General features: G+C 46.7%; 1 protein-coding gene across 50 annotated transcripts in view; it reads right to left on the minus strand.

The window, feature by feature from the left end:
- BMAL1 (basic helix-loop-helix ARNT like 1) overlaps positions 1-13,692 on the minus strand; it is a 110,439-nt gene that overhangs the window by 31,234 nt on the left and 65,513 nt on the right. For 30 of the 50 annotated variants that reach the window (XR_012423383.1, XR_012423381.1, XR_012423382.1 and 27 more), the window contains 2 exons: positions 5,923-6,048; positions 1,572-1,719 (listed from right to left, as the gene is read on the minus strand). Coding sequence is in view for 45 of the 50 variants with exons in the window: in XM_065528515.1 (XP_065384587.1) it covers positions 1,572-1,711 (140 nt within the window). In the remaining 5 variants the exon portion in view is untranslated. Of the gene's footprint in view, positions 1-728; positions 931-1,571; positions 1,720-3,693; positions 3,851-5,922; positions 6,049-13,692 lie in introns of those variants that run through there. The other 20 variants (XM_065528501.1, XM_065528499.1, XM_065528500.1 and 17 more) reach the window with 4 other exon arrangements.

Genomic DNA, 13,692 nt, shown 5'->3' on the forward strand with positions numbered 1-13,692 from the left:
AATCCCCAGAGGAAGGAGTTCCAAACCCCCCTCACAGCCTTCTCCTATCCATACATTTATCAGGAGGGCATGGACTGCCAGCTGGGCCTCTCTCCTTTTTCCTTTATCCCATAGGAAAAGAGAGATCATGGCCCTTCAAACAATGTAATCCCAAGGGCAAAAATAGCTGTTTCTAGGAGCACTGGATCATATCGTGGGCATTCTAGAACAGTGTTCCCAATCAGATGCCCTGGGGTTCCTCACAGGCAGAAGGTTTCCCCAGCTAGTTCTAAAGTTCAGAGATCATGCAGGCCGCACGGAAAAACAAAAATTCCCCCATCCCTTTTGTCTAGAATTCTATCTGTTCCTTGAGGCCAGGTGATAATCTCAGGTGAGAAAAAGCTCTGCCTGACAGTCATAGATGACTTCAGTTACATTAAAAGATAATGAAAGGGATTATTCGGTTGCTTAATTAATTGAGTCTCCATGAATTACAGAAGATTAGCAAACCAGAGTCCACAAGGGAAATCTTGGGTGGTGACCAAGCTGGAACCCACAGGTCTACATGACAGAGGCCTTAGAACACATCAGTGGCTCCCTCAGCGCTTGCTCAAGACAAAGGGTTTGTGGCCAACATCTCACAGTCTTTCTGCTGGGGAGTTACTGCTATGGAAGAATGCCCTCACAGCCCTCATACCCACTCTCCAGCCCCTGGGTGTTGGCTGTCTTAATCATCTGGGATAACTTACATATTAATCATAGCATCTCCTAGTGGGCATCTGACCTCCAGCCATTGTGCTCCCCAAATTCGACCTGTGAACTTCAGCAGAAAGGACATCTGCTGTAGGGGGGATACCTCCTTGGAGATTTTCCCTCATTAAACAAAAGAAAACCTCTTAAATGGACATTTGGGTAAGATTCCACGCAGGTGCTTCGGCAAAAGAAAATGTGCCTTTGAATGTTCTACACTGCCTTATTCCCGAGGTGTTTGTACATATATAGAAGGGATGACTGTGAATGTGAAAATTTACTTAAATGAAAAGTCATTAAGTCTAAAAATAAACAAAAATACTATTTAATATAACAAGTTCATACTAATTTAAATAATGTTTAAGGACAATATCAATGTTCCTAAATTGTTTTCAGAGAGGACCTCCACTCATTCCTCCCATAAACATTCATTAAGCACCTGACACTTGCTGTCTTCCTCAGAGAGGTCCTCGGGCTAAGCTCTCTTTGAACCCCCTGAGATGACACCCATAGACTTAACCCTCTTGCTCAAAGGAGCAATGAAAGAAGAGGAAGAAAGGGGTAAAAGGCAGAACTTGGCCTTAAGGCTGTTATTTTCCCTGGGTGTAGAACATTTTGGGAATAGGAGGTGGAATTTAAATGCCTCAGTAGTGCTGAAGGCTCCCTTCTTGCTTACAAACTAGGGGAAGGTAAAGCCAAAAACCAACTGTGTAGCCACCTAGAGTTGGGTTTTTTATTCCCATCCCCTTTTCCAGGAGAAACAGTAGCTGGTTGCTAGATGTTCCATGCCCAAGAACTGACACCAAGTTTAACAAGAGGAAGACATGCCCCAAAGGCCTTACTGGTAGTCAGTGGAGCTGCCTTTCCGTTTGCGGTTGCAATCCACACCACTGGTACCAAGAGAGCCGGAAAGCAGGTCAGTGGGGCCCGGGGACATGAAATCACTGATGGTTGAAGAAATGTCCATTCTCTGGTCTGCCATTGGATGATCTGGAATTGTTACAAGAGGCACAAAGGCGTGTTTATTTCGATGAGCTCTCGAAAGCGGTGGAAAACCCAGGGTGGTGCTTGGGGGTTTGGTGGTGGGACGGGCGGGGCTGGGGGAGACCCGGGGCTGGTTTACAGCAGCACTAACGCATCTCTCACACCCCCGGACCCAGAACAGGCATGATAGAATGGAAAGAGCATCATATTTATTTTAAGAGTTTTTGTAGGAAATTTAAGCTCACCCGCTCATTTTTCTGGTGAAGACATAAAAGCCTAGAGAAGCTGAGCAGATTCTCAGTCCCTGTGCTGTGGCATGGAAAAACTAAACCAGAACCAGAAACTCTAGGAGTGACAACCCAGGGCAGTTCCCATTGAGGGGACCAAATATCCCAGATGTTCTCCGACAATGCTAATTATTTTTCCTCCCTTTTCTCCACCAACAAAGCTAATTTTATTTTATTTTTATTTTTTACTTGTTTTGAGACAAAGTCTCACTCTGTCACCCAGGCTGGAGTGCAGTGGTGCAATCTCAGCTCACTACAATCTCCACCTGCCAGGTACAAGTGATTCTCATGCCTCAGCCACCCAAAACGCTGGGAAGCTGGGACTAAAGGTGTACACCACCACACCTGGCTAATTTTTGTACTTTTAGTAGAGATGGGGTTTCACCATGTTGGCCAGGCTGGTCTTGAACTCCTGGCCTCAAGAGATCTGCCCATCTCAGCCTCCCAAAGTGCTGGGATTACAAGTGTGAGCCACCACACCTGGCTGCTAATTGTATTTTCTTCTAATCAATAAACATATGATCAAGGAAACGAATAAATGCAAGTTCCTTATTATCTTTGTACTTCTGTTAGGACTTTTGAGAGCTTGTTTGGAGGTCCTAGCCGAAGAGCGCAGTTACTCATATACCCTTGACCAAAGACTGGTCCTCCTCTATCGGAGATGGTCATCCTTTTTGAGCATACAGCTTTGGGAGGGACGCACATGGACTGGCGAGGGAGGAATGGGACACCCGCCTAGCCAGCCAGATCAGCTCAATCAACCCTGGCGATCAATGGGGTGACAGATGTTGCAGCCAGATCATCCTCACATCCTGTTATGACCTTTGTAAACATTGTAAGAAAGCAGAAAATATCCTTTCTTCCACTGTAAGTCTTACTTGGGAATCAGGAAAATATGGTCCCCTCTATCACGGCCCAGGCAGTCGGCCTGTTTTCCCCCACTGTCAGCATCCTTTGCAAGGAAAGCCATGAATGATGAAATGAAGACATTGTAAAGAAATTTGCAAAACATTTTGAGAACTCATATTTTAAAAGCATTAAGCAAACCAGCCCTTGAAAAGGGCCTAACAAGTGCCTTGCAAGGGACTCTGACTCCAAGCCCAGTTGAAGAGGTTGGGCAGGGTGCCTGCCTACAGTCAGGGGGTCTGAGCTCCGTGAAGTAGGACTGGAGCTGTCACTATCCCCCTCTGGACCCAACTTCCTTCATCTGCAAAACAGGAGGGTGAGTGTGAGCTACTGTTTCCCACTGTCACTGTTCTGCCGACAGATAAGTGAACCAGTTGCCTCCTGGTTAGATGACTGCCATTTTTTCACTTTGATAAGCACTGCTAGGGTGAACATCTTTGTGCATGTATCTCCTTGCATTTGAGTGATTATTTCTTAGAATAAATTTCTAAAGGTGGGACTGACAGGTCAAAAGGGGACACATGTATTCTGGAACATACTGTAACATTGTGCTCCAGAAAAGCGACAATAATTTCTATCCCCAACAAGAGTTCTTGCCAGTCTGAAGAGGAAAAAAAGAAGACCTCGTTGTTTTTACTTGTATTCTTCAGCTATTACTGATGGTGCTCTTCTGTTTACAGGCGTTTCTCTGTCTTCCCTTGTGTCTGCTCATGTCCTGTTTTTCTACCACAATGGCCTCCTACCCCGTGTTCACCTGTGTAACAGGGCATGGCTGGAGAAAACATACCCCTTAGAGGCCTGCATGCCGCCCAGCGATGCTTCATTCCCCTGGCCATTTATTTTCTCATTCTGCTATGAAGGACTTCATACTTTGTCCTCTCTCCTCAAACTTCCATCATCTCCTCAGTCTCCATTCTCCGCTGAGGACTCTGCTTCTTAGTGAACTGAGAAAAGAGGCAGGTGCACACCCACCACCTCCTTAGATGCTCCTACTTAGGATCCCTTCCCAGCTGATGCCTGGATTCTACCTCTCCCACCTCCTCGAGACCACCATTTCAGAACCCTCGCCCCAGCCCAATCCTGCACCATCCACTCTCCCCACGCTACTGAATCATTTCCACTTGGGTAAAAACAAGAGTTACGTAATTCCCATCTTGGGAAAAATAAACTTACTTGAATACCATCCTCCTCCAGCTATTGTCCCATTTCTCTGTCTCCGGTTTTTTTCCTCTTATTCTCAATAACCCAACTCCAATCAGATTCTCTCCCCATCATTCCCACAAAACAGCCCTTGTCAGGCTGACCAGTGACCTCCCCACTGCTAGATCCAATGGCCAGTTCTCTCCTTGCCCATCAGCACATCCAGGAGAGCTGACCTCGCCCTTCTCACTGTCTCATGGCTTGGGAGATCCCCCTTCTTGCAGGATTCCTTCCATTTCAGTGGTCACTCCTTTTTGCTCTCTTTGGCTGGCTCCTTCTCATCTCCCTCAACTTCAAGGAAGGGTCCCATGGATGTCCTGGGCCCTCTTCTCTATCTACACACGCTCTCCAGGGGCTCTAGTGTCATTCCTTCAAATACTATAAACACTGTAACAACTCCCAAGTTTACATCTCCAGCCCAGATGTCACCCTGAATTACAGATTTTTATGGCCGACCACCTCCCTGACGTCCTCACTTGAATATACAAGAAAGATGTCAAACTGAAACATCCATAACCAAAACTCTAATTCTCTCCAAGCCAAGCCTCTCAGTCATTCCTATGTCAATCCTTCTGGTTGTCAGGCCCCAAACCTAGAAGCCATCCTGACTCCTTTCTTTCACAACCTGAATTCAATCCATCAGCAAATCCTATCAGCTCGACATTCAATGACTTTCCCTTTTTCTTCACATGTCATTTCATCAGTGAAGCCCCCTTGAATAGCTATATAATGCAAACCCTGCCAAGCCTCCCTAGCCCAGCCCCCTGCTTAATGTTTTGTCCTTAGCCCTCGTCAACATGTGACCTACCACAATCTCCCATATTCATTGGCTGTCCTCTCCAGCAGGGTCTAAGCACCAGGACAGCAGGCACAGTAATTACTCCCTGTGCCCTTAGTGCCCAGAATACTTTCTAGTACATACTAAGTGCTCAATAAATATATATTGAATGAAAGAATAAATTTGTATACCAAGAATATTAATTTGTTCATCACTGATGTTGCCAACACTTTTTCCACCCTTTTGCTTAACTTTGTTTATGATATTTGTATGTGGCACCAAAAGTGACATGTTTTAAAAGCCTTTTCTTACCCAGAATAATATAAATATTCTCTGTTTTCCTAAGATTTTAATGATTTTTTTTAATTTAATGCTATTTGGAAATTATTTTGATATACTACCTAAGCTTAGGAATTTATTTCCCTCTAATGGATAGGAAATGTTTTCTAACACCATTTGCTAGCTCATACATCCCATTGTCACTAACCTGAAATACACCTTTATTGATTTATCACCTATTTCTGGACTCTCTACTCTGTTCCTCTGATCTAGTTATTTCCATCACAGTACCATACTGTTTTTATGACTGCACTTTAGAATACATTTTAATAGCTAGCAGAACAAATACTCTCTCACCGCTCTTTATTTTCAGAAATTTCCTAGCTATTCTCTCTGATTTACCTCTCAAGAAGTATTTCATGATTATTTAATCATATTAAAGACCCTGTTGGGTGGGTGACATTGTTGTTATTTTGTCATTAACATTTACAGAAGCAGGGCCAGGAATGAGTACCGAGCCCTGCCCTCAGGGTCTTGGTGATTTATGGAGCCCTGGTCCCCTTGGACCACGCAGCAGACATGAAGTACCTCCAGAATCCCCCACTCCCTTTTTTGACCAGTCAAACAACCGCATGAGGTGGAATATCCCAAGTTTCAGAGTTCCTGGAAGAAACTACGCTTCCTAAAGGAAGAACTGCCATGCAAGCTACCAATAATCATCAGTTCACAGGGGGCAGGAATGGGATACTACTTTGTTACCTGAAGTTACAGTTCTTACACCCCAGATCCAGCTTGGGAGGAGTTAGGGGCCTCTGGACTTGGTCACCTCAAAGCGATTTTCATGTTTTATAATTTCTTTTCAGGCGGTCAGCTTCTTCCAAAAACCTACAGTGGGGGCCACAAGAAAAGAAAACCCAGACAGGTCACTTTGAGGTACGTAAGTGTAAAAATCTCTTAGTAGCTAAGGGAGACAGTGGAGATGGTTCATGATTCCTAATTACAGGGAGGAAGGCTGGGCGAGCACGTCACATTCTACCGGCACTTACCACCCCTTGCTGCCTGGCCATCCTTCAGCTTCTTGTTAAAGCTAAGTTGCCAACACATGAAAAAAATCTGGCAGGAGATATTTTCTGTGAAAAACAATGCCTTCAAAGTTACTAAAACTGGATTCTTGGGCATGTCCTTAGAAGAAAGTTAGTTGTGTTTTTTTTTTATTTCTCCTACGGGGTCAAGTAATCATAATTGTGAAAACTTGCTGAGTGTGATTTTGTGTCAGGCTCTATCCTTATTGTTTCATGTAGATTAACTCACTGAAACCTGAAAGTAACTCTATGAGGTAGACACTTCTGTGTTCTCCATTTTACAGAAGAGACTGAGGCACAGAGAGGTGCAAAAACTAGCCAAAGTCACATAGCAAGAGAGTGGTAGCCTCCAGAAGCTACCTCACTGCTGAAGACACCACTTAGCTCTTGCTAGGTTGAAGGTAGTGGCCTGAAGCCAGACAACAAGAACAATGAAAAACAACAGAAAACAAGTCTTCAGAAAACATTAAGCCGAAACATAATGCCAGCAGAGCCAACACCTGAAACGAACTGCTGAAGCAAGCTCCTCGGTCTAAAGAAAATATCAGTGAATCTCAAGTGCATCTGGGCACATACGAAGTTAATTAAGAAAGAAATGCTGAAACAGGGTTCATGGTAGCCACGTGGCAGTGCTGCCCTCCCACTTACTGAAAGGACTGAGGGGTCTCCTCTCCACCCTATGACTCATGTGGAGGATTCCTGTGTCTGGCAGGAACTGGCTCTGAAAGGAAGAAAAGGGTCACCCCACATCCTCCTAATCCATCCCTGCACTGCCTTGAGATGGCAAGATTTAGATTTTAAACAGGGCTTTCCTGACCTTTCTGAAGCAAAAATTTTGGCATTTCAAATTTCACTGGTTAATTCTTGCAGTCTTTGGGGTATCTCTGCCTCGATCGTTATAGAGATCTCCAAATGAATATCTGCAAATACAACTGCTTCCAGCCTCCCAAGGCATTCATTCCCCATTGCAATCTGATTCAAGAAACCTCACTTTCGGATTCTGTTAATCCCAGTCTGGGCACATGCAAATAATGTGACCAGAAATTTTGGGCTTCTCGTTCTTGAGCCTCAACTGGTAAAGCAGCAGCAAATGGATGTGAAATCCCCAGGCTTAATATACGTAATTCCATCTAAATCTGATTCTCTGTTTAGGTCGCACGCTATCCTCCCAGCCCCCAAATTAGCAACCCAGAACCTACCCTGGGCTTCCTTCTTCTCTCCCTCCCACACCCCACAGCCCCCACACAGCCCTCTAAGGGATGGGCCCAGCCACTTCCTTCTAGCTCCTTGTCACTGCCTCTGTTCAGTCTGCTGTCCTCCCCAGCCCCATTCCCTCCCCACTGTGGTCAGAGGCGGGACACCCCCTTGCTCAGACCATTGCAATAGCTTCACTGCTCCCCCTAAGTCTTCCAGACAAAGTTCACCGCCCCCCCAGCAGGAAACATCAGGCCTTGCTTAATCTTCAGCCCAACCCTCCCATCTGCTGCCCAAAGCCCCCGACAGACTGAAGATGATAGTTCCCAGAACCACCTGCCTCTGCTGGGCCCACATTTCTTGGAGGTGTGGCTCCCTTCAACCACCCTGTCACCTGATAAACTCCTACTTTCCTTTCCTGTGCCTGCAGGCACACCTCCTGGAGAAGCCTTCAGAGCTGTATCCTCTCTCCCTGGCTCTCCTGCAGCAGCTCCTGCCCAGGTTCCTTCATGCCCTGTGGCCATTCTCTGCTTGTAGGCGTGTCTCCTCCACCACCCATAAGCTTCAGGTAGGTAGGGCCTTATTTATAGGCATCTCCTGTGCCTGGTCTCATGCCTCACTCCAGGTGGTACTCAACAAATGCTAAATAAATGAAGAACTTCATGTCCTTTCTTGTTCTCTGAGTTCCCTGAAATTTACTTAATTATTTAATTATTTTTTGAGACAGTCTTGCTCTGTTGCCCAGGCTGGAGTGCAATAGCATGATCTCGGCTCACTGCAACCTCCGTCTCCTGGGCTCAAACTTTCCTCCTGCCTCAGTGTGCTATGTAGCTGGGACTACAGGTGTGCACCACCATCATGTCCAGCTAGTTTTTATATTTTTTTGTAGAGAGGAGGCTTTGCAATGTTGCCCAGGCTGGTCTCAAAGTCCTGGGCTCAAGCAATCTGCCCATCTCGGCCTCTCAAAGTGCTGAGATTACAGGCATGAGCCACCAGGCCCGGCCCTGAGTTCCTTGAAATTTAGATGAAGGATCCAAATTTCAAGCACTAAACTCCATATGAAATTTCTCATTTTGATCAATTTTCCCAATATTCAAATTTAAAGAAATAATAATAATAAATGCTAATAGATTTTGGTACTTTTGCAAAACAAAAATCAAAAAGCCTTTTTAATTTTTTTTGAGACAGGGTCTCACCCTGTTGCCCAGGCTGGGGTGCAGTGGTGTGATCATAGCTCACTGCAACCTAGAACTCCTAGCCTCAAGTGATCCTCCCACCTCAGCCTCCCAAGTAGCTGGGGCTACAGGCATGTGCCACCATACGCAGCTAATTTTTTATTTTTAGAAGAGACAAGGTCTCACTATGCTGCCCAGACTCCTGGGCTCAAGCAATCCCTCCATCTCGGCCTCCCAAAATGTTGGGATTATGGGCATGAGCCACCACGCCCAGCCTCAAAAGCCTCTCTTGCATGCTTAGACAAGGTAAGGAAGCTAAACCAGTTGTGACACTTAATTAACATTATTTCTGGGAAACTGTTTTCTGCCCAAGAAGGCATTCTTAGATGCAAGAACAATAAATAAAACAACAAAAGATAAAAAAGAAAGCCTCTTCTGGGCTACTTCCAAAAGGGATTTGAGCCAAAAGAGGTGCCTTTGAGAGGGTACCCTTGCCAACGGTGGGCTCTGAGGGCCGCCCTGACCTGGCCATCCACATGGCATGTGGTGAGGATGCTCTGGGGAGAGTGTGGCCTGTGGTCCTGGAGTCAGGGGCTGCAGGTGTGCCCACTTCTGAGCTAGAGAGCCCCAAGGTGAGATGGAGTCTTGCTGGACCGCCAGAGAAAGCAGGGCATGGAGGGACTTGCGCAGGATGCCTTGGAAGAATGTGAGGGCACCCTCCATTCCACCGAGGAGCATGGCGAAAGGATCTCAGGGGTCCCACAGGAAGGAGCAAGGAGGGTGGAAGAGAAGTCACAGCCCAGCCTGCCCTGCAGAGAGAGGCCTTGGCAGCTGAGAAAGGTGAGGGCATCAACCACTAGAAGGCGTCCAAAGGAGATACAGCTGCTCCTCTGAGCAGAGCAGGGTAAAGCTGAACACTGCCCCTCAAGAAACCCATACCCACTATCTACAGGAAGATGATCACATCCAAGACCCCCAATCCAGACCAGGTGACTCTCCTTTCCCTGGTCCCTGCTCCAGCACCTTAAAAAGCAAAAGAACAGAAAGGTGAGCCTGGCAGAGTGGATCAGTGTTCCAGGCTGAGCTACCCCACCCAGTGGGAAGGTTCTGCACAGCCTGGTGGCAGGGCTGGCCATGTGACTGACCCCGACCAGTGAATGAGAGCAGAAGTCACAGCCACAGCCTTCTAAAGGACCTTTAACATGTGTTCCTCTGTCTGCCCAAGACCGTCAATTTCCCAGATAGAGGCTCCTCCTTTAGCCAAGGCCCTGGATGGACAGTAGCATAACGAAGAAATAAACCTTTGCTACAGTAAGCCACTGAAATGTTGAGGTTGTTTATTACCAGGGTGACCAACTCATCCATTTGCCCGGGACCTTCCCATTCAGCACTGAAAGTCCTGCACCCCAGGAAATTCCTCTGTTCCAGACAAACCAGGATGGTTGGTCCTGTAGTCAGTGCTATTGTACAACTCATCATATGGTGACAGACACGGGCAGGAAGAAGGAAATTAAGACTAGGATTCTACAGCCACAGATCAAGCCTGATCCAAGAGCAGGAACAGGAAACAATGGCATTTACAATAAACAAGTTTAATCTTCACAATAATCTATCCATTCATTGTGATCATTATCCCAATTTTCAAGGTGAGGAACTAAGAACTGAAGAGGCAACTTGTCTTACTTAAAATGACACAGCTAGCAAGTGGGGATGAAACCCAGGTGTGTCCAGCTTTACTGCTGGTGCTTCTAACTACCACATTGCTGCCAATCCTGCCTCCAAAAACCACCTCCCAAAAGTATAATACAGAGACAGAAGCAACACAAACAAAACATAAAAAGCAAGCATTCCTGGAAAAGGAACAAGGAGAATTTATAAGAAAAAGAAATCCTGGGTCAGGAAAGCTACAGGAACTGAGCAAACAAGTTATCTCTGAGCTTCCTGGCAGCCAGGGCAGAGAGGGAAATGCTGGCTCTCACTCTTTTAAGACCTGGAAGTGTATCAGGGAGTTCATCAGGACAGGCCTGAGCAAGGAGAGCTGTCTCTGGGAAGGTTCTCTCTATGGGACCTGAGTAATACTATGCTGAATGGCTTGGGGAAAACAAGTGTTATAAAAGAACAGAGGCCTTCCCCCTTTTTAAAATGGGACCCCAGTGAAGGCCTGCCTCTCCTTCTGGCCCACAGTGTTACCCCTAGTGTGACAGCTGGGTGGAGCTCTGTTAAAACACTTGGTGAAGCCCCAGAATGTCACTTGGGTAGCAGCCTTCCATGATGTGGCGAGCTTAGGAAAATAGGGACAATAGTGAATCAACACCCTTGACGACTCTGTCTGGTATCCGTGTGCTTACTGATCTACTTCTCCACAAAACTCCCAATCCCCAGCAGGGGTGCGTGAGTTGCCACCTCTGCTTTCCCACAACCTACCTACAGGGAGCTGGCCCTGAGCACAGCACATGCTCCAGAAATACTGCTCTCCTTCCCCAGCCCAAACATACATGCAGATGGCCCCTGGCCCCACTCTTCACTACATGGTGCCTGCCCTGATGTCTGCAGAGGGAGTGAACACTGAATTGCTCTGACCTGTTCATGCTCTGATCTGTTCAGAGGGCGGTGCCTCTGAGCAGAGGTGAGAGGCTGATGGGGTCCTGTCCCCATTGCAAGTCCTGCCCGACCTCCATGGTTACTGTGACCGCCTGTGGGGAGCCTTGCTTTGCAACAGATTTAGAAAACCTTCACTGAATGTCAGCAGATGCCTTGAACCTAAGGTAACAGGTGTTTGCACAAGGATCATTCAATAAGCATTTCTCTAGCCCCTAGCAGAAACCACAATGGGGACGAAGACAGAAATCAGCAGTCCTTACATTCAAGATGTCCTCAGTCCAGCTAGAGGGACAAGTGTTTTAATAAGTACATGTCAGCATGACCAATTCACAGGCAAGCCATGTTTACAGCTGTACAAGCAATGCACTGCCCTACTCCAGAGGTGCCTGGGGGTTTAGAAGTGGCAGATATTTGTTGAGTCATGATGACAACTCTCCAGCAGGTGGCAGTCAAGTGTCTTGAGGAAGGCGTGCTTTTTTTGTAGCAGTGGGGCATAGGTAAGGTACAAGAGCAGAACAGATGAAAAAATGATTTGTTTGTGGGCTTGGGTGTGTGTGGAGGGGTGCTGAGGAGGTGTTAATAAAAGGAGAACGGACCAGCGAAGAGGTCTTAGGAGGTGTTGCAGGGGTTTGCCGGGTGGCCTGGCTGGTAGGGAGAATGCCCTGAGCAGAGGACAGCAGTATATGCAGTGGTACTTCAGTCTCAAAGGTGCTGGTTGTCAGGTGTTGGGGTGTGAGGAGGGCCCATTTGTGGCCCTTGGGTACCCAAATTCAACTGGTAGCTCTAGATGCTTGTGGATCCCCAAATTAAACATCAATCAAGGAGACGGCATTTGGAGCTATGGGGCTTGATCAGTTGAGAGGATCCCGCAAGGAGTAAGATTTGTAAATCTGGGGCACTATGTCAATCAAAACAAGGCTGGTCTTTGTGGAAAAGAACCCCAATATCGTTGATAGAGGAAAGTCCACAGAATCCCAGTCTCCCAGACAGCTACTGAGGGTTGGTAGAGGGATTCAGAGATCTAACTAAGTCACCAAACAGGACTAGTTCCCCCAGGGCATGCACCTGGCTCAGTAAAGGCACTCGGTTTGCTGAATGATAAAAGCGATGTCTTCTTAACCCTTTGCCAAGTCCATCACTGAGGTGTAGAAAGAAAACAAGCTACCAACCCACTGGGCATCCTTGGGGGGGACTCTTGGTCCTGGATGTGGAGGTACAGGCCACGGATGAGACAGCTGTGGAAAGTGGCCTGACTCCACCTGACCACTGAGCAGCCGCCCAAATTGAAGTGGCCCAGGATGAGGCAGCAGAGCAAACAAAATGGTCACAATGGGAGCATCTGAGTTGGCAAGCAGATCGAGGAGATTACTCTTTCAACAGGGCTGATTATAATGACTGCAGAATGAGTTGGAGTCCCAGGAACCATCAATCCCCTTAACATTTCCATGAAGCATCTGAAAAGGGAACTGATACCACTTAGTGCTTTTACTGCTCTAGACCCTTTATAACATAGTGATTCAAAGCATGCTCTCTGATGGGAGATGGCGGTCAAGTTTCAAATCCTGACCCCATCATGTATGAGTGCCTAGCGTTCAAATCTCAGGTCCCACATTTACCAGCCGTGTGATGTTGGGCACAACATTTAGTCTGTATGTGTCACTGGTCTCTGACCCGACCTGTAGGATAAGGATAACATTACCTGCCTCACAGTTGTGGTGAAAAGTGAGCTATATAAAGTGCTCAGAATGGTGTCTGGAGCATAACAAGCCCTCTGTAAGTGTCATTATTATCTTCCCATTAACCATCACAACAGTCTCATAAGACAACTAGCTAATGTTTCATCCGCTATCTTACAGATAAGGAAACTAAGTTTGAGAGGGTAAGTAACTTGATCGAAATCAGTGATTTTGTATAATGGGAAGGAAGATTTAAACACAGGCCAGTCCCATCTAAAGCCCATACTCCGTCCACTGTGCAGCACAGCCTCCATGCAAACTAAGAAATGGGCACAGTCCAGAGGGTGCAGGGATTTACAAATTCTTCAAAAAGTACTTCCCAAAGTTCTGCCATGGAACACTAATCCCACAGGATTGTAATGATGTTATCTGGGGGGAAAAATCAGGGGCCAAATACGTATAGGGAATGCTGGGTTCAATAGTTAGGTGTTTCTTCTGCAAGGCTTCTTGGACCTTTAAAGATGGGCCCATGGAGGGTGAAGGTCTAAGGGCAGTGGAGTCTGAGTCCCAAGTGTATGCATCCACACACCATTTATCACCTCACGTCTAACAGCCAAGGGTTCCATGGGGCACACAAGGGGAACCGTGCTCTGCAAAGCCATTCAGGATTAAGAGTCCCCTCCTGTGTGACCCTCCCCGCCCCCTGCTGATTTCCTCACCAGAAAGAGCTTATTTCCCAGCCTCTTGGCTCCTCTGAAAGCAGCCCAGGCTCTGAGGTTCATGTCCCACTTTTTCTTCTGA

The sequence above is a fragment of the Macaca fascicularis genome, chromosome 14, assembly GCF_037993035.2.
Source record: "Macaca fascicularis isolate 582-1 chromosome 14, T2T-MFA8v1.1".
Classification (NCBI taxonomy): domain Eukaryota; kingdom Metazoa; phylum Chordata; class Mammalia; order Primates; family Cercopithecidae; genus Macaca; species Macaca fascicularis.